The 25,546-nt window shown below is 35.3% G+C and overlaps 2 protein-coding genes and 1 long non-coding RNA gene across 5 annotated transcripts in view; 2 read left to right on the top strand and 1 right to left on the bottom strand.

The window, feature by feature from the left end:
• LOC145681990 (uncharacterized) overlaps nucleotides 1–25,546 on the top strand; it is a 104,103-nt gene that overhangs the window by 22,363 nt on the left and 56,194 nt on the right. Inside the window, exons 6-8 of the mRNA XM_081753591.1 lie at nucleotides 791–1,390; nucleotides 2,388–2,601; nucleotides 5,220–5,409. Coding sequence (XP_081609717.1) covers nucleotides 791–1,390; nucleotides 2,388–2,601; nucleotides 5,220–5,409 — 1,004 coding nt within the window. The remainder of the gene's footprint in view (nucleotides 1–790; nucleotides 1,391–2,387; nucleotides 2,602–5,219; nucleotides 5,410–25,546) is intronic.
• LOC145680798 (hemolymph lipopolysaccharide-binding protein-like) overlaps nucleotides 1–25,546 on the top strand; it is a 40,058-nt gene that overhangs the window by 7,649 nt on the left and 6,863 nt on the right. Inside the window, exons 1-3 of one of the 2 annotated variants that reach the window (XM_081751847.1) lie at nucleotides 10,793–10,907; nucleotides 13,731–14,031; nucleotides 18,917–19,180. In XM_081751847.1, the coding sequence (XP_081607973.1) occupies nucleotides 13,758–14,031; nucleotides 18,917–19,180 (538 nt within the window). In that variant the 5' untranslated portion in view covers nucleotides 10,793–10,907; nucleotides 13,731–13,757. Of the gene's footprint in view, nucleotides 1–10,792; nucleotides 10,908–13,730; nucleotides 14,032–18,916; nucleotides 19,181–25,546 lie in introns of those variants that run through there. The other variant, XM_081751846.1, reaches the window with a different exon arrangement.
• Nucleotides 18,025–25,546, bottom strand: part of LOC145680799 (uncharacterized) — a 241,866-nt gene continuing 234,344 nt past the window's right edge. For both annotated transcript variants that reach the window (XR_014130679.1, XR_014130680.1), the window contains one exon: nucleotides 18,025–18,276. This is a non-coding gene — a long non-coding RNA (uncharacterized LOC145680799). The remainder of the gene's footprint in view (nucleotides 18,277–25,546) is intronic.

The raw sequence follows: 25,546 nt of genomic DNA, 5'->3' as shown, positions 1-25,546 counted from the left end.
AAAGTAGCACTGGTTTGGTAGTAATGAATGGGGTTTACGTTAGTATATAACATTTTAAGGAGGTGTGTGTGTGTGTGTGCAGGGTGCGATATGAGGGGAAAAAATTACTTTTCAAATGGAAATAAAGGGAATTTAAGTAAATTTCACGTTTTCGTGACCTCAAAAATCCATTTCAACCCTCCTGTTGTTTCGAATCTGTGTGTGTGTGGGGGGGGGGTAATATTATGAACTCACAAAATGATGCTGTGTAAAAGTTAGTAACATTTTGTCCTGAGGGTTACAAACATTGGTGAGTAATGTTTACACTAGGATGATAGTGCAAAGAGTGTTTATCTGCGAAATGTGTGTAAATAGTGGGTAAATACTTTAAATCTATAAATTTCGAGTGGAACAGGTAGTTTATTTAAGTCAGTGGAATGGCTTTTTTTATATATTTTCTGCGTGTTTTGTAAAAGAAATAAGTTTTTCAAATGAAAGTAATCAAGTTTCGTTTTCATTACATGGACGATTGTTGTTGTTCCTACTCCAAAAGCCTTTTTCTCAATGTTTGCAACAAGCAGTGTTGCAAAACCTTGGGTTATATTACTAACTAAGGAACTTCTTTAATAATTTTATCACTATTCAATACGGGGCATTATTGTAATTAAATCCGCATCTTAATTAAAATATTCCTTGAATTTTCACCTACCAAAGTAATTTTTAAACGCGTGATTTTGGTGTAATGTTAAAGTGTTTAACCCACCTACACGTTAAATGTAGGCATTGACATTTTTTTTCTTTTTTTTTTCAGTACTCAGCTGACCCATTTATTGAAATGAATGAGGATGAACATCCTGTTGGCCTACAATTAGGCCGTGGAAGCGGAAGCCGAACAGAATTGGATGGTTCCAAATGCATCATATGCCAAACGCATAAGAATAAAGAGAAAACCACAACTACAATAGAAGGAAGACAAAAAGTCTTGGATGCAGCTGAAATATGGGAAGATGAGACCTTCCAGCGAATCAGTGTTCTTGGACGAGAATTTGAGTTCAAATATCATTGTTCAAATGAGTGTTACAAAAACTATACTCATAAAAATCGTTTGCTAAAGAAGAAGCGAGAGAACGCAGCCAATCTGCAAGTAGAACCAAAGGAAGACGTCATGGAAGATTCGTCAACATCAAGATATGAAAGATTAAGAGGGGACGTACTGTCTTGTAACCCTTCATTTCCTAAGGTGGATTCTGCCAGTCTTCCATGTATTATTTGTGGAAATTTGAAATACAATAATATCAAAGAAAAATATCGAATAAGTGAAACGAATCGTGCTAAATTATTCTTTGCAGCAACTTTGTACTTCCAAGATGACGTGTACACGAGAACTTGTAATCTTGAAGGTCAATCCGCTGTATTTGGAGCAGATTTATACTACCACAAACTTTGTTTGGAAGCGTACCTTCAAAAATATAAAAAGCTAAGTCAACAAAAAGAGAATCAACCCCCCAAAAAAGAGTCAATTAATGGAGGATAGTCGACTACTTTTTCAGAACATTCTAAATAATGGCTATGACCTAACCCTTTCTGAGATTCGTGATTATGTCAACAAGCAGGCTGGAGAGAATTAAATTACTAACAAAGAGGTCAAACTATACATGAAAAATATATTTGGTGATACTATACAATTTTGCCAACCACTACAAAGAAACCAGTCCCAACTTGTTTATTCATCAAACCTCACTATTAATGAAATAGCTGTCAAACTACGTTCTGTTTCTTCTGTCGGAGAGGCTGGAAAGCTAATTAGAAAATCACTTCTGGAAACAGACTTCAACCTAGACAATGAATTTGGAGATGCGAATCAACTAGAAAACTCATGGAAGACAACACCTATTCCCCATTCGCTAATTGACTTTTTCTCTCATGTATTCAACGTGGATAAATTGACACTGTTTTCTCACATCAATGATAACAGTCAAGCATTTATGAGCTCAGACGAAGAAGAAGCAGAATGCAGTGAAATTGAAGACAACAACGATAGAAGAGAAACTCCTATAACAAATCGAGTTAAAGTCCTTTTCCAGATAATGTTTTATAATGTTCATAAGGGAAAAAGGAAAACCCCTTTGCACTTAATGACTAGCCATTCAATTCATGAAAAATGTAAGAGCAAACAGCTGATAACATTATTCAATAAAGCTGAGTTATCAGTCAGCTATAATGAAGTTGTGGAAACTCGTCATAATCTTGCACAATACACTATGATGGCATGCTCACAGAACCTTGCACTTCCAAGTCATTTTGTCAGTAGTAACTTCACTGTAGGTGCTATGGATAACTTTGACCACGAAGAGGCAAGCCTTTCCGGTCTACAGGGTACTCATGATACTGTTATGGTATTATTCCAGAAAACTCCAAGTGTAAATCCTAGTAAGCCACCACTGTCTGAAGTAGTAGCTCTTAACAAACTCAGAAAACGAATTGGTGTCCTTTTACCATGTCAACAAATTAGAGATTACCAGAAACCATCAACACCGCTGAACATTCCACAGGATCTTAAAATCATTGAAGATGCTTACACTTTGCCGTGTGATGAGATCAAGAAAGAAGAGGTAGTGATAAGTATGTTGCAAGCTCTTGGAGGATTGACAAAAAAACATTGACATGGTCTGGAATTCATGCTGTTATTTCAGAAGCTGATATTCCACTACAACAAGTTGGTTTTCTCCCTATTTTGCCTTATCCAGTAACACTTTATCATGCTGTATATTCATGTATGAAAATTTTTCAAAGCTTGCTTTCAGTTCTCGATCAACCAGCTCTGCCAATTTCATGTGATGAATGCGTTTTTCATATTGCAGCAGAAATTCAGTTAGTTTCAAATAAATTTCCAAACCTAGTGCTGCTCTTGGGATCTTTCCATATGACCAAAATTTTACTTTCTTGTATTGGTAAGTACATAAATGAGAGTGGATTAGAAAATGTTCTCATCGAAAATCACGTGTTTGGTGTTAAAGTTGCTGAAAATGTCCTTCAAGGGAGTAATTATGTAAGGTCACTCAAAGGAATGTTAATGTTAGCAGAAGTTGTGGAGAGATTAAAGTGGAAAGCATTTTTGCATACTTCTGACGATGATTATCAGTTATCTACAAGAGTTGCAGAAGTTCTCACTGCTATGAATCACTCAACAGCAGAAGATGCGCAAGCAAAGTTTAAAGAGTTGATTGAAGCATCACAGGAAGTTTTGGAAGCCTTAAATGTTTTCACTGAAGAGCAGATGAGAATGTCTGAGCAGTGTCAATCCCTTGAGGGGTTCTTACATCTAATAAGTTTTTAAAGAACCTCATAAGAGCTGACAGAGAAGGTAATTGGAGTCTCTATCTTCAAACACTAAAAGATATCCTTCCAGTTTTTCAGGTATTTGACAGAATAAACTATTTGAGATGGGGTTTACTATTCTTTGAGCAAATGCTGAATCTTGAAACACGCCAAGTTCAAACAAGGACATTTTGTTGTACGAAGGACAAGTGGAAAATTTAACGCTGTGGGTATTGACATGACTCTCGAACAGACAATAAATCGTTCTCAAAAATCAGCTGGAGGGATTACTGACCAAACAAAAAGGAAGGAATATATTGCAGAATGGGAGCTTGCTTACCATGAAGTACTGCTCATACGAAAAACATTTCAGTCTGTTCTTAATGTTACACCGTGTGATTATGAGTTAAAAATGAATCATGAATTAACAGGAAGGCTCAAAAATAAAATGGAAGAAAGCATCCAAAACATGTTCCAGTACATTAAAAGCATTGAGAGCATATATTGTGAATGGCGAAGTGAAGCTTCACAACCTTCTAACCAATGAGTGTGTCCCAGAATCGAGTGCTAAGAAACTTTTACATTTTTTGATGACTGCCGAAGAAGCTTTTGCCACATTCCGACAGGAAAGGTTTATATCTCGCTCGAAATCACCGATGGCACCCATTCACAGACAAAATCTTCCCACATTTCGAAGTATAACACAACCTAGCAGATGAAAAAGAAAACTGTGAGAAGCGTTATTAAGAATCAATTACTAGTTCAAAAAAAGTAGAAATTGCCAAGGAGAGAGGATTGTCGATGACAGAAATTCTTAGTTATGATATTTCACCTTTACCCTTACTAGATGAGAACGGCGCCACTACGAAACCCTCAAAGTCTCAGCTTATGAATATTTTGATAAAAAGATTAGATACCACGGCCATAAATTTCCAGAAAAATGATCCTCTCGAAACCTGTGTTGTAGTTGATGTAATGAACCAGTTTCGAAGACTCAAAGTTAAAGGAAATGTCACATTTAAAGACTCGTTCACATCACTTGACACCATTGTAAATAATGCCTGCAAATTCAGCCGTGTCGACTATGTGTTTGATAGCTATCTTTCAACATCAATCAAAAGTGCTGAGAGGGAAAGAAGATTTTCTATACAGCCACTACCATTGACACTACCACAACACTTCCTGTACGGATGGACAGATTTTGGGCATCATCTGAGAACAAAGTTTGATTCAGGCTGCTCTGGCTGAATTTTTGAAGACAGTTACAATAAATCGAGATTGAGAAACTATTATCAGTGGCGTCTTGCTTGACGGTGGTCCTACTCCAGCTGTATCAATCAAAGATAAGAGATTCACGGAAATATCAGGAACTCTCAAAGTAGCTGTTGAGGAGGCTGACATACGCATTATCCCTCACGTTTTCCATGCGGTTAAGCATGGGATGCAACGCGTTGTAGTGCTCTCAAATGACACAGATGTGTTTGTTTTACTGATTCATTTTTACAAGATCCTACATGAAAATGGACTTTCAGAATTATGGATGCGAAAATCGAAATCCGATATTATACCAATTCACACACTTGTCAACGAAATAGGTGCAGCAACAGATGCCCTTCTTGCAGCACATTTTCTTACAGGATCTGATGTTACCAGTAAGATAGGTAACAAAATATCCGCTCTTAAGTCAGAAACGGAAAAGTATCTGCAAATTTGGACGAAGTCTTTTCTTGGAACTTGCTGCAGAATATTTGGTCAGGGTTGTAAAATCAGGCTCAAGATCTAAGACATTTGACACTCTCCAATTTGAAATTATGAATCAAAGTAGTCTTCATAGCTTACAGGAATTACCTTGCACCAGTTCGTCATTACAGGGTCACCTGAAAAGATCCTTTTACATGGTATATTCAATTCGTATTCTACAGTGTTAGGCGTAAAAGAAGAACCATTAGATCCAACGGATTTTGGATGGACATACAATGCAGATGATTCATCGCTCACACCGGATACTAGCATTAATGAGCTACCAGAAGATGTTATTCGAACATGTACTTGCAAGAGTTGTTCTACAAGACGATGCAAATGCCTAAAAAATTGTCAGTTGTACGGCCTTTTGTAAGTGCAAAATGATTTGTAACCCTTTTGGGATCCTGGCTTTTTGGGCTATTTTTTAGACTTTCAGTCAAGCGGCTACTGCATCGTCACTATTTATCCTAGGATCATGGTTCATACCTCATTCTTTTCAGAATAGAGCTGGCTTCCAAACGGTACCACTTGCGTGCTCATACCATATACCAGAAGCCGGAAAAAATGTCAAAGTGAAAATTTCGGAGGGAAAAATTTTTTCTCGAAATTTGCCCCCCCTGGACCCCCCCTGTGTGATCGTAGCCATCTAAAAAAAAATCTGAGAAATTGTACTTGGTATACTGAATGTGTGTGCCAAATTTCAAGTTTCTATCTTGAATAGTAAGGGCGGGACAATTTTTATCAAAAATTCCCACAGTGGCCCAAAGTACCATAAAACAGTATGATCTCAGGGAAAAAATTCCTGAGACATCCCTAATTACCCTAGGACTATAATCCGCCAATCATTCTGTTCAGAATAGAACTGTTTTTTCAGGCGGTACCATTCATATGTCTCCATCATGTATCTAAGGCGGGAAATTCCTGTAAAAAGAGATTTTTTGGGGCAAAATTTCCCTTTTTTCAACTTTTGCCCCTCTGGACCCCCCTGTTTTTAAGCAGAAATCGGAAAAAAACTTCTGGTAAATACTACTCGGTGGACTGAATGTTTGTGCAAAATTTCAATCTTCTACGTGAAAAAATAGGCCCGCCAGAAAAAATTTCCCTACCATGCCCCACTTTTACCCTATACAGAAGTATATTTGGATAAACATTCACTGAGACGGCCCTAATTACCCTAGAATAATAATTCGACCGTCGTTTTCTTCAGAATGGAACGGCCTTTCAGACGGTATGATTCACGTGGTCCTATCATGTTTTTTGGCGGGAAAATGACGAAATACGGGATTTTTGAGGTAAAAAATCCCTATTTTTACCCCCTTGCCCCTCTGGTTCCCCCTCCCTGTTTTAGCACTGACATCGGAACAAAAAAATCTGGTAAATAGTACTCGGTAGACTGAATATTTGTGCAAAATTTCAATCTTCTACGTTCAAAAATAAGCCCGCCAAAAAATATATATACCGACAATGCACCATATTTCCCTATATAGAAGTATATTTTTCAAAAAAATCCCTGAGACGTCCCTAATTACCCTAGAATAATAATTCGACCGTCATTCTCTTCAGAATGGAACGGCCTTTCAGACGGTATGACTCACGTGGTCCTATCATGTTTTTTGGCGGGAAAATGACGAAATACGGGATTTTGGGGGTAAAAAGATCCCTATTTTTACCCCTTTTCCCCTCTGGTTCCCTCCCTGTTTTAGCACTGACATCAGAACAAAAAATCTGGTAAATAGTACTCGGTAGACTGAATGTTTGTGCAAAATTTCAATCTTCTACGTAAAAAAATAAGCCCGCCAAAAAATATTGAACATAGGCTTAGAAAATGAGAAAATAAATTTTTGACTTATGACGTCATCACCTCCTATGTCTGGACGCAGGACGGTCTGAAACCATACGTAATGTCTTCTACAAGGCCTCTGGACTTGGAAAACAAAAAAACAAAAAAACAAAAAAAAAACCGGACGAAAAAGCTCAAATAGAAGAGAAATAACGCAATGTACCATGAAAAGTGCATATGGTACAAATTGTACCATAGGATCCCCAAAGGGGTAATAATCGGTAACGTAACGAACTGTAACTCAATCCATGTAGACAAAATATGCAACGAACTTATTAATAACATTTAATTAGTTGCCCTGAACAAGAACGATCAAAATATTTCATCACAGGATTGTAAGAAAACCAAAACCAAGTACTTTCATAAAGCTTTGTTATTATAAATATGTGCTTTTATTATTATTTGTATTAGTGTACTAACTTTATATAACTTTTAATTATATTGCTTTCTTCTACTGAAATTGTTGATTTATTATTTTAGAAACCACAATTTATTATTATTATTATTATTATTATTATTATTATTATTATTATTATTATTATTATTATTATTATTATTATTATTATTATTATTATTATTATTATTATTATTATTATTATTAACCATTTGCACTTTTACCTAGAAATCTCACTGTAAGATCTTAGAGTAATTTATCAGCATTAAAACTTGTGCATGTTTATCATGGATAGTTTTGCTTTAGCGCTTAACCTTTCTTAACTTAATCTGAAGCCAAACACCTTGAGCTACTAAAATTTCAATAACTCCGTCAAATTTAAAGATAGAGAAAAGATATTGGTACCGTTGGAAAGCTCTCATTATGCTCTATCCCGTTTACTTTAGGTATGTTTGTGGTATCTCTTATAGTTTCGTAGTTATCTTCGAATAAATGATAATAGGTTACGAAAAAAAATCGAAATTTCGAAAAACCTGCCGCCATATTTAAAAATGGCGGCACTATGTTTCGATATTACGAATGTTTCTTGATTGCAGTGTTCATTATCTTGAATTCGGTACAAGAATGAAGTTTCTAGCTTCATTTAATGATGAGATATTCGTGTTTTAGGTAAATATGGCATTTTCGCATGCCGCCATATTGAATTTCCAATTTGCCAACTTATGCCCGGGTTGCCAGATGATCACCCAAGATTTTTTCCATCACTGAGACGTGTCTTACTTAGATCTGAAGAGAAACTTAGTTCACCTCAAAATTCCTACGGGTGTTATGGACAGGGACTGGACTATTAATACAACAACCAAGTTAGAAATAAAACGTACTATTGGAACCATGACTCATGTTAAAATTGTGTTTCTTCTTATCTTTTACAGAAGGTCATCCATGCATACAGATAGTTTCGACATACGATACATCTTAGACTTACCGCTAACTGGCAACAAAACAGTTGCGCAACTATCTTGTCGCTGTCGCCTACAGTCAGCAACTTCACGGCGACAAAACATTTTTGTTGTTGCCAAACCCTCGTTCACTGGCGACAGCAACAGAAAAATTGCCGGGCATTTGATATCATACAATACGATGAACTTCAAAGAATGTGATATTGTTTGTGAGCTAATGTTGAACTTAAGAAGGAAAAAAGAAGAAAAAAGTAATACTGGGTACATCGTATATACAGTGAGAGATTGCTGAAGGAAACATTTTACAAACTAAACAGTGAATAGAACTATCTTTACTAACATCTATTCAAGGGGCCTGAAGAAAAATAATCTCAAAATTGGAGCTCCCTCAAATTAGTACAAAAGATCTATTAAAAATGAATTCTAGAGTGGGCACCTTTAACATAGTCATGAGGGGTAGTTCTTTGTCAATTCACACTCGGAATAAGCCTGCTCGAGTTTTCGGATGTGTTGAAGTTCAAAGCAAGACATGAAAGTTCTGAGAATCATTTCTTCGACAGTGGGAGACCCATCTGAAATGCGGAACTAAACAATTTGAAGAGATTAACAATGAGGGTGGGGGGGAAGGACTCAGATGGCATATATAACACTATTGTAACAACATCTATTAAATTGTTCTTGCAATTCTTAGAAGTAATGAAAAAAAAATATCCTAAATACGCTATTGCTATCAAAGTTTTGAAGATGGCGCCAGGGCCGTAAATTGTGCGGGGGGCAAGGGGCAATTGCCCCCAGGGAAGCTCCCCGCTGTTCGAGGGGGTCCACTTTAAGACAAAATTTTCTTAGTCCATATACGATATGAACATGAAATTATAAATGAAGCATCAAGCAGATTCACTTCATCACATAAACATAACAACACACGAAAGGTAAATAAAACAAAAATGAGTCGAGGCGGTATGAGCCAGTTATGCATCCGAAAGTTCGAAAAGCCGCCGGTATGGCATACCGGTAAAAATAACTTACTTAAATTGTAATTTGCGTGCAGAAAACAACATGGTTTACACATAGAAATAAATACGATGTTAGCATTGAGTCAACAAATATGTTTGTACTATCAAATATTTCGTTGCTGCTGCTTCAAAAGTAAATAACAATTCCCTATCACTCTATTCAATGATAGAATTTGTGCTCTTATTTTTTCAACATTTCGGTGAGCAATTCCACCCCCTCAAAAAAAAAAAAAAAATATATATATATATATATATATATATATATATATATATATATATATATATATATATATATATATATATATATATATATATATATCTTACCACTCGCCTAAGATGTTTAACCTGGATCCGCCCCTGTCATTGACAGGAGTTTTTTTAAAAAATCAAAATTATTCTTATTACATTGTCTGGACTTCCGTGTTCAATAAGAAAACTAGTGTTGATCACGAGACGAGACCAGAAGAAGCTTTTGAAACTGGAAATAAGATTGGAAAGAATCATTAAATACTAGTGTAATACAATGTAATACAACGGAAAACTCTATTCACTGAATACTAGGCTGATGATACTGGGGAGTAAAACATTGGCATATTAGTCCTCTCTCTCTCTCTCTCTCTCTCTCTCTCTCTCTCTCTCTCTCTTCCTATATATTTTCACGTCAAAAATGGTGCAAAAATGTCAGGAGTAGAGATGCTCTTTAGGCTTATGTCGAAATTACTGCTCTAAATCAGGGGCGGACTGGCCCACCCTGCTACCCTGCAAATGCAGGGTGGACTCCCCAAACAGGTGGGCCCCCTCCACCAATTTTAAAAAGATGTGCTCAATTAAACCTACCAGCATCAATAATATGGCAGGGTAACTCCCGCAAACTTGTGTTTTGCATTAAAAAGAAACGTAAAGTTAAACTTTCATGAACAGACCTTATTCTTCACGTTTATCGAATTCAAAAGGTTCCGTCTATGAGACAATCAGGCCCTAAAACATTGCGGAGGTTGTGATACAGCAGCTGTTAAAAACGAGCACGTTAACTAATACTTTTTTAAATATAAGAAACAGTAGATTTCAGACTGTTATTGGATTTGGATACCATTGCCTACTCCGATCCATTTACTAGCCGGCGAGTGGCGATGTTTTAAAGAAACAATAGTTTCGTAGATATTGTTATTGTGGAAAGTAGAGGTGGATCCGGAACGCTTTAGAACTGCGTTGTCCTCAGACAAAACTTCGAAGAATGAAATCGGATCAGACTTCGTTGATTTTTTTTTCAGTGCTGTAAAGCAAAAAGAAATTAGTTGCTACTCTCAACGTTTGTTTTATGCAAACCTCAAACAGTTACTATGAAGTTGCTGCCCTCGCCTCGTCTTTTATTTGTATATGACATCGAAGAGCAAATCCGATAGCAGCAATTCAAATATTGGAACACCAGTTACATGTCGTTTGTCGTGGAAGACAGATGTGGTTGTGTCAGTATGGATGGTAGGAGTGATTGTAAGAAAAAAAAAATATAAAAGTGGTGCTAAAATGCGAGAACAAACGAAAATGTGATTTACAAAAAGCTGCATCTGACCCAAAATAACGTAGGCTATTTCAGTCTGTGAAGCCCCAAGAAACAAATGAGCGTGATGTGACTCATTCGAGTACTGCAGGACAGTTGCCAGGTATTTTTTTTTTCTTTTTCTGTCTAAGGTGTTTATAAATTATAATGTATACACCACGTCTTTGGATGATTTCAGTCAATTGTAGCTTATCTTTTATGGTTATTTTTACTTGAAATTATACAATTTTAACAGGCGAACACGAAATTAACTGAACTGTTTGCTGCCGCGTAGTGCTTTCAAACGGGTCAGATCAGGCTTTCATGGGTCAGGGGTCGGGTCGGGTCAGGTCATCTACACTAGGGCCAGGGCTGCTCTAGCCACGGGTTCGCTCAGGTCAACTTTCTTATGCGCCGTTTCGGCTAAATCCTTCTCGGGTCGAGTTGAACGTCGACCCGACCCGACTCATGACTCGAATAATTTTAGCCAAAACGACGCATAATTCAAGAGGAACTGCTCCAATTTGCTCGTCATTATAGAGATTATAATCCACCAATATGTAAAAAGCAGGATATTTTAAGAAATGAGCATGGCAGCGAGCAATATGCTCATAGTAGTGAAAAAGAGGAAAATGAAGAAGAGATAATGAAACTGAGAGTGAGAAGGAAGATGAATGGAAATGCAAACCTGAAAGACAGTGTAAAGTGTGTCTAGTTTCTGCACTGCACCTGCTTCACGAATTAAATCTTTATGGTCCATTATATCCATCGTTGTATAAAGCGTATAAATATGTTCTAACTCTATCGTGTAGCCTACCCAAGTTTATGAAAGTGATCAAAAATCGGTTGCGTTCATCGCTTGGACAAGATTTGTTGGAAGACTTTATTCTTTTATACATAGAAAGATCATATGTGTTTGATTACGATAAAGTGATTGACGATCTTGTATCTAGCTCCAAAGAATTAGGTAAATATTTGAAATTGTGAATGTAACTGGGGCATAATGAAGATATTAATATTAGGATACATTTCTGGCATTCATATTAGTATTATATTATATTAGGTTACAGTATGCAATTCAGTAGAAACTTTCAACCAATTTGATATTAGAACTGATTTATGAGGAAAGAAACTTACATTATTTCTGTCAGTGCTTTAATTATTTAGTGTTTCAAAGTTGACTTAAGATTAGTTTTTATTTATTGCACATGTATATATTTTGGGTTTTCTAAAACATGACACTCATTTGTTTAAATAAATGGTTTAAATTCATTACATAAAAAAACAATAGCACTATATAAATAACTGAAAGTAAAAATTCTGGTATTGTGTGTGTTTACAATAAAAAATGATAATGCCAATTACACACTGTATGAGTTACTATTAAAATGTTCCTACTTCAGATTTTTTGTAATTAATGTTTTGCTTTTGTATGAATATATGGGATACTATTTATAGGTTCGAAGATGGACTTTTAAATGTAATACATATGAAGAATGCCAAGTACATTTTTTTACATTTTTATACAGTGGTCCCTCATTTCAGTTTAGCAGGGTGGACCCTATGGTTGCCAGTCCGCCCCTGCTCTAAATGGTCATATTTATTCCATACCTTCACCTCATCTGATGTCACTTTAAGCACTGGTAGTGGGCCCATTTCAGTAAAAATTGTCCATTATTAGGGGCCTTAGAAATAATATTTATTCGTATGGCTTTGAGATTTGTCAACATTGTCCCCTTAATTAATTTGTTAAGTACGGCAGGTCGGACCCAGGAGCGTAACTTACGGCCCTGCTGACCTTGCCGTGTGGGAGTGCCCACAGGTTCCGGGGTGCCCATAAAGAGTACGAGAGAGATGGAAAGAGGGGGGCATGAATTAGAAAAAAAAATCTTATGTAAGGGGCCCAAATACGCGTATTAATGCTTGCCCGCCAGAAAAAAATCTAAGTTACGGCGCTGGGTAGCGTGAATGATTCACAAAAGATAAGAGCATTTTACATCATAAATAACTATAATACGAACGGGAACGATTATTCGAATCAAAATATAACAATAACAATGAAAATATAAAACGATTTGAAATAATTAACAAAACGAAAGTTAGCTTTCCGCCTACTCTTCAAGTTTTAAATTCGGTCATTTTTATACTGTACAGTTTTTTTTTCTTTTCTTTTTTTTAACATTTGAAGTGTAAAGAAAATTGAGAATGATAATTTTATCTGTATTTTTTCTAGTTGTGGGAACTCAATAAAAATAGTAGTTTGTAATTTCTTTTTCAAATTTATATCTGAATAGCTATTCTTGCAAACTAATTTTTATATAACGCTGAACGTTTCTCTATTTCCTCAATTAATTTTTCATGGTCTTCATCATTAATTAAAGACATACATGTATTAGCTTCCATTGCGAACACTTCTTTTCACGCGCTACACACGGAACAAACTGTTATGCATGTGAAAAAAAAAAAAAACTTGTAGAAGACATTTATTTTTTTTCTTTCTCTGCTTGGAGGAACCTCGGCAACTTTTCTGTCGCCGTCGCCGCAATGAGCAGACGCCCATAAAACACAATGTACTTTTAGATGTTGCGCAACTGTTCCGTCGCCGAGCTGCTGCCCTGCTGTCGCCCTGCTTGGTGACACCTCGGCAAGTTTTCTGTCGCCGTCGCCTCAGTGAGCGGACTCCCATAAGATTCAATGCATTTAGCCAGAGGAACAAGATAGTTGCCCGACAAAGTGTTGCCAGTGAGCGGTAGCCTTATACTAATCCATAGCATTGTTTGTAAGCCTAGAAAGTGAACTAATCGTTCTAGTAGTATTTGTCAGCCATAAAAATTTAGTTGAGAAAAAAGCAGGTGACTTAAAATGATGGGTTTTTGTTAAGAAAAATGTGTTTCTCAAACTTCTCAGTTCATTTTTTATGCTTATTACTGCTTCTGTTTCGTTGTAGTCTGTGGGAAACACATTACAACACAAAATGAGCACTACTCTGTACATAATATTTACAGTATTAGGATATTGTACAAGATATTGCCACTCTGCACCTGCCAGTAAGAATATTCCTGATCTTCAAATCAACATAGAAGACAACGAAAATTCTATCGGCAAATGGGGAGCAAATTTGACTGCAGACTTGAAGGCTAAAGAAATTCCCAACTCCTGGGTCATAAATATAGAGAAAGCTCAATCCAGCGAGGGCCGTTCTTTACATATGGAAGCTGAAATAAATGAAATTGAAACAGCGGAAATAGGTAAGGTATAAATTTGTGTCACGAAATGTTGTCTTTAATCAAAGAATGATATATTGTTTTGTATAAGTAAATATTTACCAATCATGATTTTACTCTATTATTGTGCCATGAGATACAGGAAAGTTATCCTTCTGTCATCTTTTGCATTTTGTCATAATAACAGTTAGTTCTGTGAATGTTTAGCATTTAACCAAGACTAAATCCACATGTAGACGAATCAAGTGTTTGGTGCACGAGGGAAAGTCCTGAAGTTATTCGACTTTACTCGTCAGAGTAATACGATGCATTGACGTCGGAAAACATATATAAGGGAACAGATCTAGGTTGTTTATTATTAGCAACACAGAACTAGGTAAATGCTATTGTAAGATGTGTAGATGCTGTTGTAGAGGTTAAACATAAGTAATAACTTACTAGAGGTGGATATAGGTAATAACGTACTAGGGAATGTCGCGCGGTGTTAGTCTGACTTCACATAGATACTATGCTCATTCAACTCGTTTCTACATATGAAGCAATTATGCATTCGAAGAAATTCCCGATTACAAACGTGTCTGAATTAGAACGTTAAAAGTTGAAACTTGAACTGATTATGCAGAAAGTTTTAAGTAACCATTTCTTGAGATAGATGTTTCAATTTTGTATTGAAGGTAGTATTGGGTGTTCAGTACAGTTGAGAAGGTCAAAACATAGACAGTTTCCAAGATAAAGGCACTTATTGGAGAGCGGTGAAGAGTAATGGCGCTTTACAACTTGCAAATTTTCTTTGTTCCGCACACCGGGTCGATAAGCTAATAAAATATGTTTGCTAACCCTATTCTACTGTATTGTCATCAAATATCCGTTTTCTGTATGGCCACCTTCAAATTGAACAATGACATTTGTCTCTGTAACGCTATGCCAGGCGTGCGAAATTTAATGAAGAACATCGTGTTATTCATAATTAATCTTCTGATAATATATATTGTGATATTCTTGCCTTCTATAGGTAGAAGTGAGAACAATATTTTCTCAAAAGGCTCTGTCACAAAAGTGTGGTTTTGCCCAAGTAAGCTATGCAACAAAAATTTTGTGCTTTGCGCACTATAACATATTATCATATGTGGAAAACAGAACTCAGTTTATTGTTAAAATGAAGTTTACCCCCCGCACAATAATAAAAAACACCACACATTATCACTGACAATGAATACAAATATTAGTTTATACCGCTGGCATTTCATTTATCTATAGTCAGTCGCGCGAAGTCGGAGCTTCAAACAAATCGCGCAGTGCCATAGCAGGACTAACCTGAGTGGAACTCCGAACCCTGTTGGCCTATGCGTATGCATTGCGGAAGACTGTGTTTCAATACATCTTGTCATACGTTTTTAGTTTTCAACGAGTTGAAATACCTAATGTGGGAAAATATTGGCCAAATACCAGCGTATATTTGAAAATACCTATTCGGCGATAAAATAGACCGAAATTATAGATTTCCACTCTCTCTCTCTCTCTCTCTCTCTCTCTCTCTCTCTCTATATATATATATATATATATATATATATATATATATATATATATATATATATATATATATATATATATATATATATATATACATATATATATATATATATAGAGAGAGAGAGAGAGAGAGAGAGAGCTCCTCCGTGGCTAAGCGGTTAGCGTACGCGCCTTTGGCGTGGGAGACCCGGGTTCGATTCCTGGCGGGAGCTCATGTGGTTCGGATTCCACTTTAATCAGTAGGTCCACGTCTCATATAGCCTCGCTGCTGAAAGGGACGCTAAACTAAAATCAACTCAACTCAACAAGAGAGAGAGAGGAAATGTGCGATCAAAAGTTTGAACAACATAACTTTTATTCTGGAGAAAACCGATGTTTGCATACGTCGTCGCTAGTCGATTGCTTGCTTTTTGGACACATTTATCGGCAATAATCGTAAAATATTCTTCAAGTTTAATCATTATTTTCTGACAATCTCCATTAAAATCCGCTGAAAATTTTAAAAAGCTAGAGATGAGAATTGAAACACTGTCTTCCACAACTCATATGCAGAGGCCGAATGGGTTCGGAGCTCTGTTCACGTTGGTTCAGCGGCCAAGCGTTTCGCGGACAAATGTTATTGTTCAAATTGAACGTGGCACACACAAAAGTGACATTTGAATGATAATACAGTCGAATAGGGGTGGAAAATATATTTTATCAGGCTATCGACCCTGTGTGCCAAACGGAAAATAATTTCCAAGCTGTGAGACACTATTACTCTTCAATCCCTCTCTAATAATTCCCCTTACTATACAAAATGCGTGCATTTTGACCTCATTACTGTGCAGGACACCGAGGAAAATTCCCGATATTAAAAATTAAGTGTGTATCTAGAAAAGTACTTACTTCAAAGTTTTTTACAAAATATGTTCAATTTTGAATTTTTGACGCTCGTAATTCAAACACGCTTGCGATCGAGGATTTCTCTGCGCAATTGTTTCGTATGTAAAAATTAGTGGATTCAGTATAGTATCGATAAGAAATCAGAGTAACACCTCGCGACTTTCCCTAGTTAGATATGTGGATGGTTTTAATTTGATCATTACAGGGATAAACAGAAACGTTTATTTCAGTTAACAAAGTTCTGTTCTTCTGTAAAGGAAACAGGCATCTTTACAGAAAGTGTTAGAAAGTAAACTTTTGGGTATCGAATTTACAGGAATAAGAACTTTCTAAAAGCACTCAAGTAGCTGAAATCATAATGAAAACTTTTCTTGCTTTGAAAGTAAGAGGAAGAGCAGTGAGTACACATAGTTTCCTAATGGTAACACTATACGGGAAACGTAATGCTTTATTTCCTTATGTAAATTGTGTTGTCCGTGATGCTGTTTCTTAGAATATTCCCACATACTCATCGCTTGAAACTTCATCCACTTCAAGTAGCGTGTAAGTGTCTAGTAACTTTCCATTTTTGTTGACTACAATAAACTCACTGACATCAAGAGAATCGCTAGCAATGGGTTTCAAGAGGAATATTATTTTGCCTTGAGTGAGAGCTCCTAGCCGAAATATTTACCAATATGGTAAACTCAATAATCATTAGAGCTTTCTAAAGATGAATGCCTTACATGACCTAACGTTCTTGATGGAGTGTAATACCTTAATGTGACAGGAAAACAATCCTAGTTCACGATCCTCATCATTATTCTTTCGATCCACTGACTACGGAACTTTCACATTCTGTGAAATGGGGACATTATTATCATCTGCTAATGCAGAAATTACAATTTTATCAGCAGCAACATCTATCTGAGCTTTATTTCTTATGATGCTTCATCTCGACGCATGCACTTGAGGTGTATCACAAAGGAAGATTCTGTACTGTGAAAACATAGAAAATAATGAAATATTGATAAATAGCATGTCTTTTCTGGCTTTCTCTCGGCAGTTCGTGCCACATAATTAATCAAATGAAGTTTCTATTCATTCCAAATTACAGCAATCGTTCGAAGCTATCTGTTTTAAAGCACTCTGGCGAAGAATTGTAGGTAGGGTTCGTCCCGAAAAATCCGTGATCGTAACAGAATCGACACCTTCGTCCCGGCGTCCCGAAAATATTTCTCGGTATGCTTAAATGTCCCGGATTTCAGCGAAGGAGGGAGGAAGGGAATATTGTAGTTTTCTTTTTCATAGGATTAGATATATCATTATTCTCGTAACATAAATAAAGTAAAAAGTCAACGAAAGAAGTAATATGTGGCCGCCAGAACATATTGCCAATGAATTAACCGTTCTAGATACAACACGAACAGACGAAACGTGTGAAAGGAAATATCAAACCTTGTATGAGCTAAAACAGACTCTGAAAGCCACGAAACGTAACAGATCCTGAGAAATTAAAAAAAAAAAGAAAAAGAAAGAAAGAAATGTAACCAGGGGTGGGGTAAATCATCTGCTTGACTAGGGAGGAGAAGGACTACCAAAATGACTAAAAATGCGATTACGTAATACTTGAACAACTTTATGAATAGAAGAATGTAAATTAGTATATAACACTTTTTTCCATTTATACCATTTCATGGACTCTCATAATATAGTAGCGTCCCGGATTTTCATTTTTGAAATATGGCAATTCTAGTTCTAGGTTGAAGATAATCTTTAGTCATAGTGGTGCTGCTTCATATTTTAGAAGTCTTCCCAACTGGATTAGTGGATAGAGAGTGTGCTTCCGCTGCACTTGATCCCTGCAATAGTAATCTGTGAAAACAAAATAATTAAAATATAATATAATGATTCGGTACTTATTATATTGTACATGATATATAATATATACATGCATAACAGTATATAATATATTGTACTTAATGAATTACGTTACATAGGAAAGAATGTCTACCACAATGAGTTCATGTCTAATCTGATCTTGGCTGAATGAATTCTTTTCATAATTTCTCTATTCGAAAATACCACTCAACATTTGATACTTATAACCTGAAAGAAAAGATAGTATCAATAAAAGAAAATATGATCTTCCATTCTCCACAATTTCATGTCATCGGTGAAAATGGCCAGACGATTCTCTCGGATAATTCTAGCAAAGATATCAAAATGTCGACCAACGCTTGGACGGGCAAACGTTCCGATGAGTTTTGTCTGATGTATGTGAGGAACCAACTGCATTCAACGTATTTCTACACTTACCCAAATAGGTATAAAGCCACACTTCGTATACTATTCTAGTATTGAGTTATTTCTCTAATTAAGATATTTAGTAACATAAATGTTCAATGTTTTTTTTTATTTATTTATTTTTTTTTTTTTTGCTATAACCTGATATTTTGTTTCTTTTTAAAGAATATTTTATTGAAGATAGCAAAAGTTTAATTATTCTTTTTAGTTTCGATTCCTCAGGACTACGAATATTTCCATGGTATTGGCTATTACAAGTTTCACACGAATATAAAAGCTTTTGATGACGCTATTAAAGTTTGTGAAGAAGAAGGTGCCCATTTAGCTATTGTCAACTCAGGAGAAGAAGCAGAAGTTTTGCGGCAGATGTTGGACAGACAACCAAGATATGTTTTCCACAATCACCGAGACAATTATGCTTCTGTTGGCATTCATGATAGATACACGGAGGGACAATGGATCACAATATTTGGTAAGAATCCGTAATTAAAGCTAAACACGTTAATTTAAGGTTTTTCTACGCTGATTACATTACCAAAATTTCCAAACATTCTCTAACATACGAACACACATACTCTCAAGCATACAGCACAAGTTGACATTAGGGTTCGAAAACAACATAAACACATTTTGGGGGATGATTCTTGACATCAAAATTGGCGAAGAAACATTTCTTTCCGCTCTAATCAAAAACGTCAAACATTTGTTGGAAGAATGAAAAAGCAGTCATAATTCGAGAACAGAATGTTAGATGAAAAGGCGAATTCATTATTTTAGACGTGGCTTTCATTCATATAGGGGAAGGGAGTATAAAGTGGCCAGGGCGGATAAGGTAGCCATCGGCAATTTTCTCGCCTGTATACACCTGACCTCTATCGCAGGTAGGCCCGATCAGTTGCGGTAGTTTCCATGATAGTTCTAGAAGACAAAGAGGTCAGACTCAGTTGCTGTTCTACTTCTACGAAGAAAAAGGTGTTTCATCTGTTGTTGATCTAAGAGTAATTCTTAGTTTAACAATAATTTTCTCTCAACTATATAGAACTTGAAGACTATATAATATTTTTATTATTAAGTGTAATGGTTCTTAATAATTTTTCCATTATTCAGTGGTATTTAAGTTTTGTTATTCAGGGCAAAAGAAAAAAGAAAAAAAAGAAATGTACAGTATGGCGTGCAGTCGAGTAAAGTGGTCAGAAGCATAGGTCGGTAAAGTGACCATCTCACTGTGCCTGTGGCCACTTTGTCCGACGCTTCCAATTGATCCAAATATTGATAAATTATGTAATAAATTAGGATTAATATTTTAATATTGAAACAGTAGTTTACCTATTATGTACTTGAAATGCTAGGTATTCTCATATATAGGTGTACTTAGGTCTATATTATTGATGGAAATAATACAGAAGTTATTACACTGAGAAAAAAATGTAGGTGGCGTTCTTAAAAAGATAGGTTACATGCGTAATTCCTGTAGTTTTTGGACTTAACATACAACAGACGTATAACTGATAACGCATGTTTTATAATACTTTCTGTATAAGTATTCCATCTATACGTACTTTCCGTATGAAACAATGTAGGCGGTAAGGATCTCACATACAAATGGACGTATATAACATATAACTGACGAAGGTAACATAAGTATATGCATGGGATATACGGAAAACTGTTAGATGTCAGACATCCTGCAACAGCGTGATGTAACATCTAAGGGCAGTGCCTATGTAGCAAACGGATAACGTATGCTCCGTACTGATTTCTATAGTAAGCGAGAGGATACCGTTTATTTGTACAACATACCGCTGTCCGGAGAACGGATTTTTTTTTCTGTGTAGGCTATTGTGTTGTGTTAACAAATAAATGGATTTGACTATTTTGAAAACAGAAGTTAGCTAGCTTCCATTTGAATTCTCTGTATTCAATATTAGCTACCTTTCTTATGACTACCGGTAACGTACTATAACAGTTTCTGCCAGTCTTTCAGATTAGGTGGACTCATAATCAGTGTTTCTTCCAGATCTGTTTTTGGGGGAGCACTGCTCCCGGAGCTCTAAGAGTGTCCCCCGGAGCAGACCAAAATAATACGTCTATAATATAATTATAAATGGAATAGTATCAGTATTGCCACCCGGAATACAAAGTGTGCCTCCCTGGAACATTGTTTCTGAAAGAAACACTGCTCATAATAGATGACTATTGGATATAAAGTTGCACTTTAAGCCCCTAAATTAAGAAGTTAGTTGGAATCCATATATTCTCACACCGTATCATGGCGTCGCCAATTATATCACATAAGCAATAGACATTGTAGTCGACTAAGTCGTGTAAAGTGGACATTTTGCATGACTTGAAATTATCAATAATTACTCCATAAAACTTCAAAACAGTTTCATTTAAATATATCTCAAAACTTAAGGACGGAAGTATATTAAGAAACTTTTACTATTTGTTAGCGTATTTCTATAGGACTAAAAAGACAATTAAAATTCCTTATAGTGGCTGCTTTACCCATCTTCCCCTACAGTTCGATGTGGTGAAAAGGCAGGGCAGGGATAGTCCCAAGGAAATTAAAAATTCTTATGATACTCCGCCAAATGTAAAGGCGGAAAGTAAAGAGCACTCGCCAAAATGCTGGATGCACATAGTCTCCATACTTACTTGTTTTATAATATACAGGAGATTAAGTATATTATAATACACCCGTAACTGCGCTAATTTTATACATATGTTAAAACGTTAGTGCCCAATTACTGGTGAGGAGCAACCGAACAATGTTGAAATGTTTTGTCGTTACACAAATGTCAATAAACAACAACAACAACAAAACATCTGTGGGGGCCACGTTCACGCTAGCTCCACCCACTCAACCAATTGAAATGAAAGAAATGCAAAATTTTAGTTTTAAATTAATGCCTACGATACCCCACAGAAAGAAATATAGTGTTCTTATCAAAAATCCAAAAGATAAATGAAAGTCTTTAATGGCAGCATCATCAAAGAAAACAATAGATCTCTCATTTTTATGTTGAGATTAACATCGATAAACAGTACTAATTTTCTTTCTTTTCGGCATCTTGAAGACTAATTTATCATTAATTTTTTTTGACATAGTTTATAATATTAGTTCTGTCTTATTACAGATGACTGGACCTATCTGGGCATGAAAGTAACCTTATTCAGACACGCAGAAATTTTGAAACATATGATAAAATTAATGTCCAATTAGGACTGACAACTAAAAAGTTAAAAAATATATATTTGTTAGAGGCCGTGCTAGCTCAGTAAAAGAGCGATCACTTCTGATCCGTGGGTCCCAGCTCGCACCAAGTGGGATCTTTGGTAGAGAAACACCAAGTGACTTTTCTTAGGGTTCTTCCGTTTCCTCCTACTTTCCTCCTAGCCAAGTTCTGCGAAGAAAATTCATTCCCGTTAGGAGACCAATAAAAGCTTACTTTAACTTGCTATTATTTTCATTAATTTTTCATCTCCTTTAGGCTAAATCACTTATTCGTGGAATGTTAAACTAATTTTTCCTTAACGTTCATTTCAATGTTAAATGTAATTCTAGCAAAACATTTATATCCCTCTTGTTACTAAATGTATAATTATGTATGTGTCAAAACATTGCACTGGAAAAAAAGTACACGGTCTATAAGAGTATACACGAAAAAGAAAGTATTTCACCCTTGACAAATTTTCTTTTGCCAATAACTCGGGGACAAATGAATTACTTTGAATCTTTTTATTGTTATACTTAGAATAGTTATAATTTGATAACTTGTCACAATGGGTACTCTAATATTTAATTTATTGTTGAGTTATTAGGGAAAATTCTTTCGTAACTGTACAAGCAGGTGAGGATTACAGATGACTGTCTTATAAGGGATCGTCCAAATTTAATCAAGCGAGCCCGTAAATCTTTTCTTGTTGGATATAAGAAATACTGCTGAGCCCAAACAGTGTTTTGTTAAATCTTTTTGCGCAGTGTGTGATTAAAACAACTGCTTTACTTTCAGTATAGGAAGTCGAATAAAAATAAAATTATATTTGAATTGTGAAGACTTGGAAGATTAAAATGCTATTGAGCTAATATTTCGGATATTTCCTGATCATCGGATCTAAAAGTAATGACAAAGTGACCCAAGTGGCAGAAGTAGCAAATAATTTATCAAGAAATTAGTGTATTGGATATCGATATATAAAAAAAAATCCAACATTAGCAATGCTAAAACTTACCAATGTTTTAGCATTGAAGTTTCATTTGCTTGTCGACAATGTACAAAATATTGTTATGTATTGTTCACCACGTTAAACATTACAACTCATATTTGATATCAAGAAATTACGCATGCAAGGCAGCATCAATACTCTTAATCTATGTTTGTATTATACAAATGAAAAAGACATTGTTTAACATATCGGAAAATCGGTGAACAGTTTTAATTGATTTTTTTTTTAACATAGACAACACCTACTTCGAACTGGATTGTTGTCATGTCACTTTTATTAAAATGTATACCCTAATGAAGGAGAGGGGGTTAAAAATATGTGCCAATCTTTATTAAAAACAAGTGAGCGCGTATCCATGTGTTTTTACAAATTTCAATATTAAGAGACGGGTAATTTCTACAACTTTTGTTCAATCTTTAAGAATAATGACATCAAGATCACACACCAGACATCATCACACCAAGTGTATTATTCTTTTCTCTCTCTCTCTCTCTTTCTTATTTTTTTAACCATTCTGTACTTGACATTTGGTTCCAGTCTAGTTCTTGTCATGCTACGTCCATTAATATGTATATCAGAAGAGGAAGAGGAACATTATTTTAAAATACGTGAGCACATTCTCCATTGTCTTCAAAAAATTCATCTTTCAAAGAAAAAAGGGGACAAGTTACAAATACTTGGTCAATATATAAAAGTGACATGGTTGTTGCCTGCCTCATCACCTGAAAACGAATAAACCATTCGAAAAGAATTTTTGACAATGATGCCAATTTAAAATATGTTTGGTTAGACCTAGCCTATTTCGCGAGACATTTAAAATTGCAAATCTAGGAAAATGTAATAGCCTTAAATATAGCTTATTTTATGAAACTCTTTTTGCCATTTTTGGCTTCTCTATTAGCCGTTAAAGTCATTCTAAAATAATGAATTTTTCTTTGAAAATAAAGTGAAATTTTTAAAATTTAGCCTATTTGTCATTATATATTATCATATTAATTGATTTCTCTAGACAGAGGGTGTTTTATTATGCAACGAACATTTGTTTTTCATTCTTCTTCTCCACAGATTTACAACTACTTAACAATACTTATTGATTTCGAAAATAAATAAATAAATAATAATAATGTTGCTCCTGTAACGGTCCCGTTTGCTACTTTTAAAGTATTTTAATTTTCGCATTTCATTGAAATAATAAAAGTTTTCTAATACAAATTTAGTAAACTGTTTGGTTCTTCAAGCCACAGAGACTGTTTTTGTTTATTAAAGGAAACAAATAGAATATGTAATTAGGTTGAAAACACTCAATGCAATCATGATGATTCGTGTGTGTGTACGAAGAAATAAGAAGTGTTTGTAAGGACTATGACCTGTCGAAAGAAGTAAAAATACTACTGAAAATTGGAACAATGACAATCTGCACATATAATCCGCAATCCAACGATGGTGGTTCCAGTTCCAGTTCCTCTAGCTACGAAGTCATGGATAGTGACTTATTTCAGTGTAGCTGATAATTATGGCTGTTGATTTCGACAAGTCAGATGAGTTGTTGATAGATTTTATTGTAATTTAAAGCCATGTTGCTTCTTAGTCTTCAGTGAATAAAATTCCACATTTCAAATTTTACTATAACTCACTTATAATCCTACACACAAAAAAAGGGGTTTAAAACCTACAATGTGGGTTATAGGATAGCAGTTCAAAATCTAGCAATTTTATGCGTAAAAAAGCTTGTTTTTGAAAGCCTATTTTCTTCAGAGGTTGTTGGTGACACGGATTTTTGAACACATTTAGTTCTTCAAAGCAAATGGTTGCCTGGCGCCCGCTAAGAATTCGACAAAACTTGGATATAATTTATAGGATGGTCAACTGCATTTACATATAAAATTTTAGGTAGAAGTGAACACGAGAAGAGAAGAAATAACGGATTGAAGTTTAGCAGTGGAAATAGATCAGAAACAGAATTTGAAGTGTGCAAAAGCAAAAATAGATTAATAAATAAATAAAAATAAAAATAAAAATAAAAATAAAAATAAAAATAAAAATAAAAATAAAAATAAAAATAAAAATAAAAATAAAAAATAAAATATAATTCTTACAGAGTGAACACGTGAACATTTAATTAACAGATTATTTACCTCAACCGCTTGGCTATTTCTTACACGTATCTAAAATGTTTATCTGCGCTATAATTTGTGCCGACCAATTAAGGCTCATCAAAATCTGTTGCTTATTGAATTTAAATGCAAAACTTCACTTCAATTCCCATAACTTCCTCCAGTGTGCAATTCTCCTGAAATTTGTATTTAGATATAGTTGATCATTCTTTAAATAGTGTTGAAGTTTTCCAGCGGGCGCCAGGTGGGCATTTCTTAACGTGGCTTTTATCATGTTACTTTCACTACAAGGGAAAAGGAGAATTAAAAAAGTACGCCAAAAAATAGTATGTCACCAATTAACTTCACATCATAGGAAGATGAAACTCGACATATACACTCCTCATTAAAAATTTGTGACCACGTGTTCCACCGTTTTCCAAAATTCCGCCTCTAGAAGAGAAGGAGGCAACTGCTAGAATATCCAAATTTCCATTTTTGCATTTACACTGTTT

Source organism: Thermobia domestica, chromosome 3, assembly GCF_964235325.1.
Source record: "Thermobia domestica chromosome 3, izTheDome1.hap1.1, whole genome shotgun sequence".
Classification (NCBI taxonomy): Eukaryota; Metazoa; Arthropoda; class Insecta; order Zygentoma; family Lepismatidae; genus Thermobia; species Thermobia domestica.
This window is presented reverse-complemented; position numbering and strand designations above follow the sequence as displayed.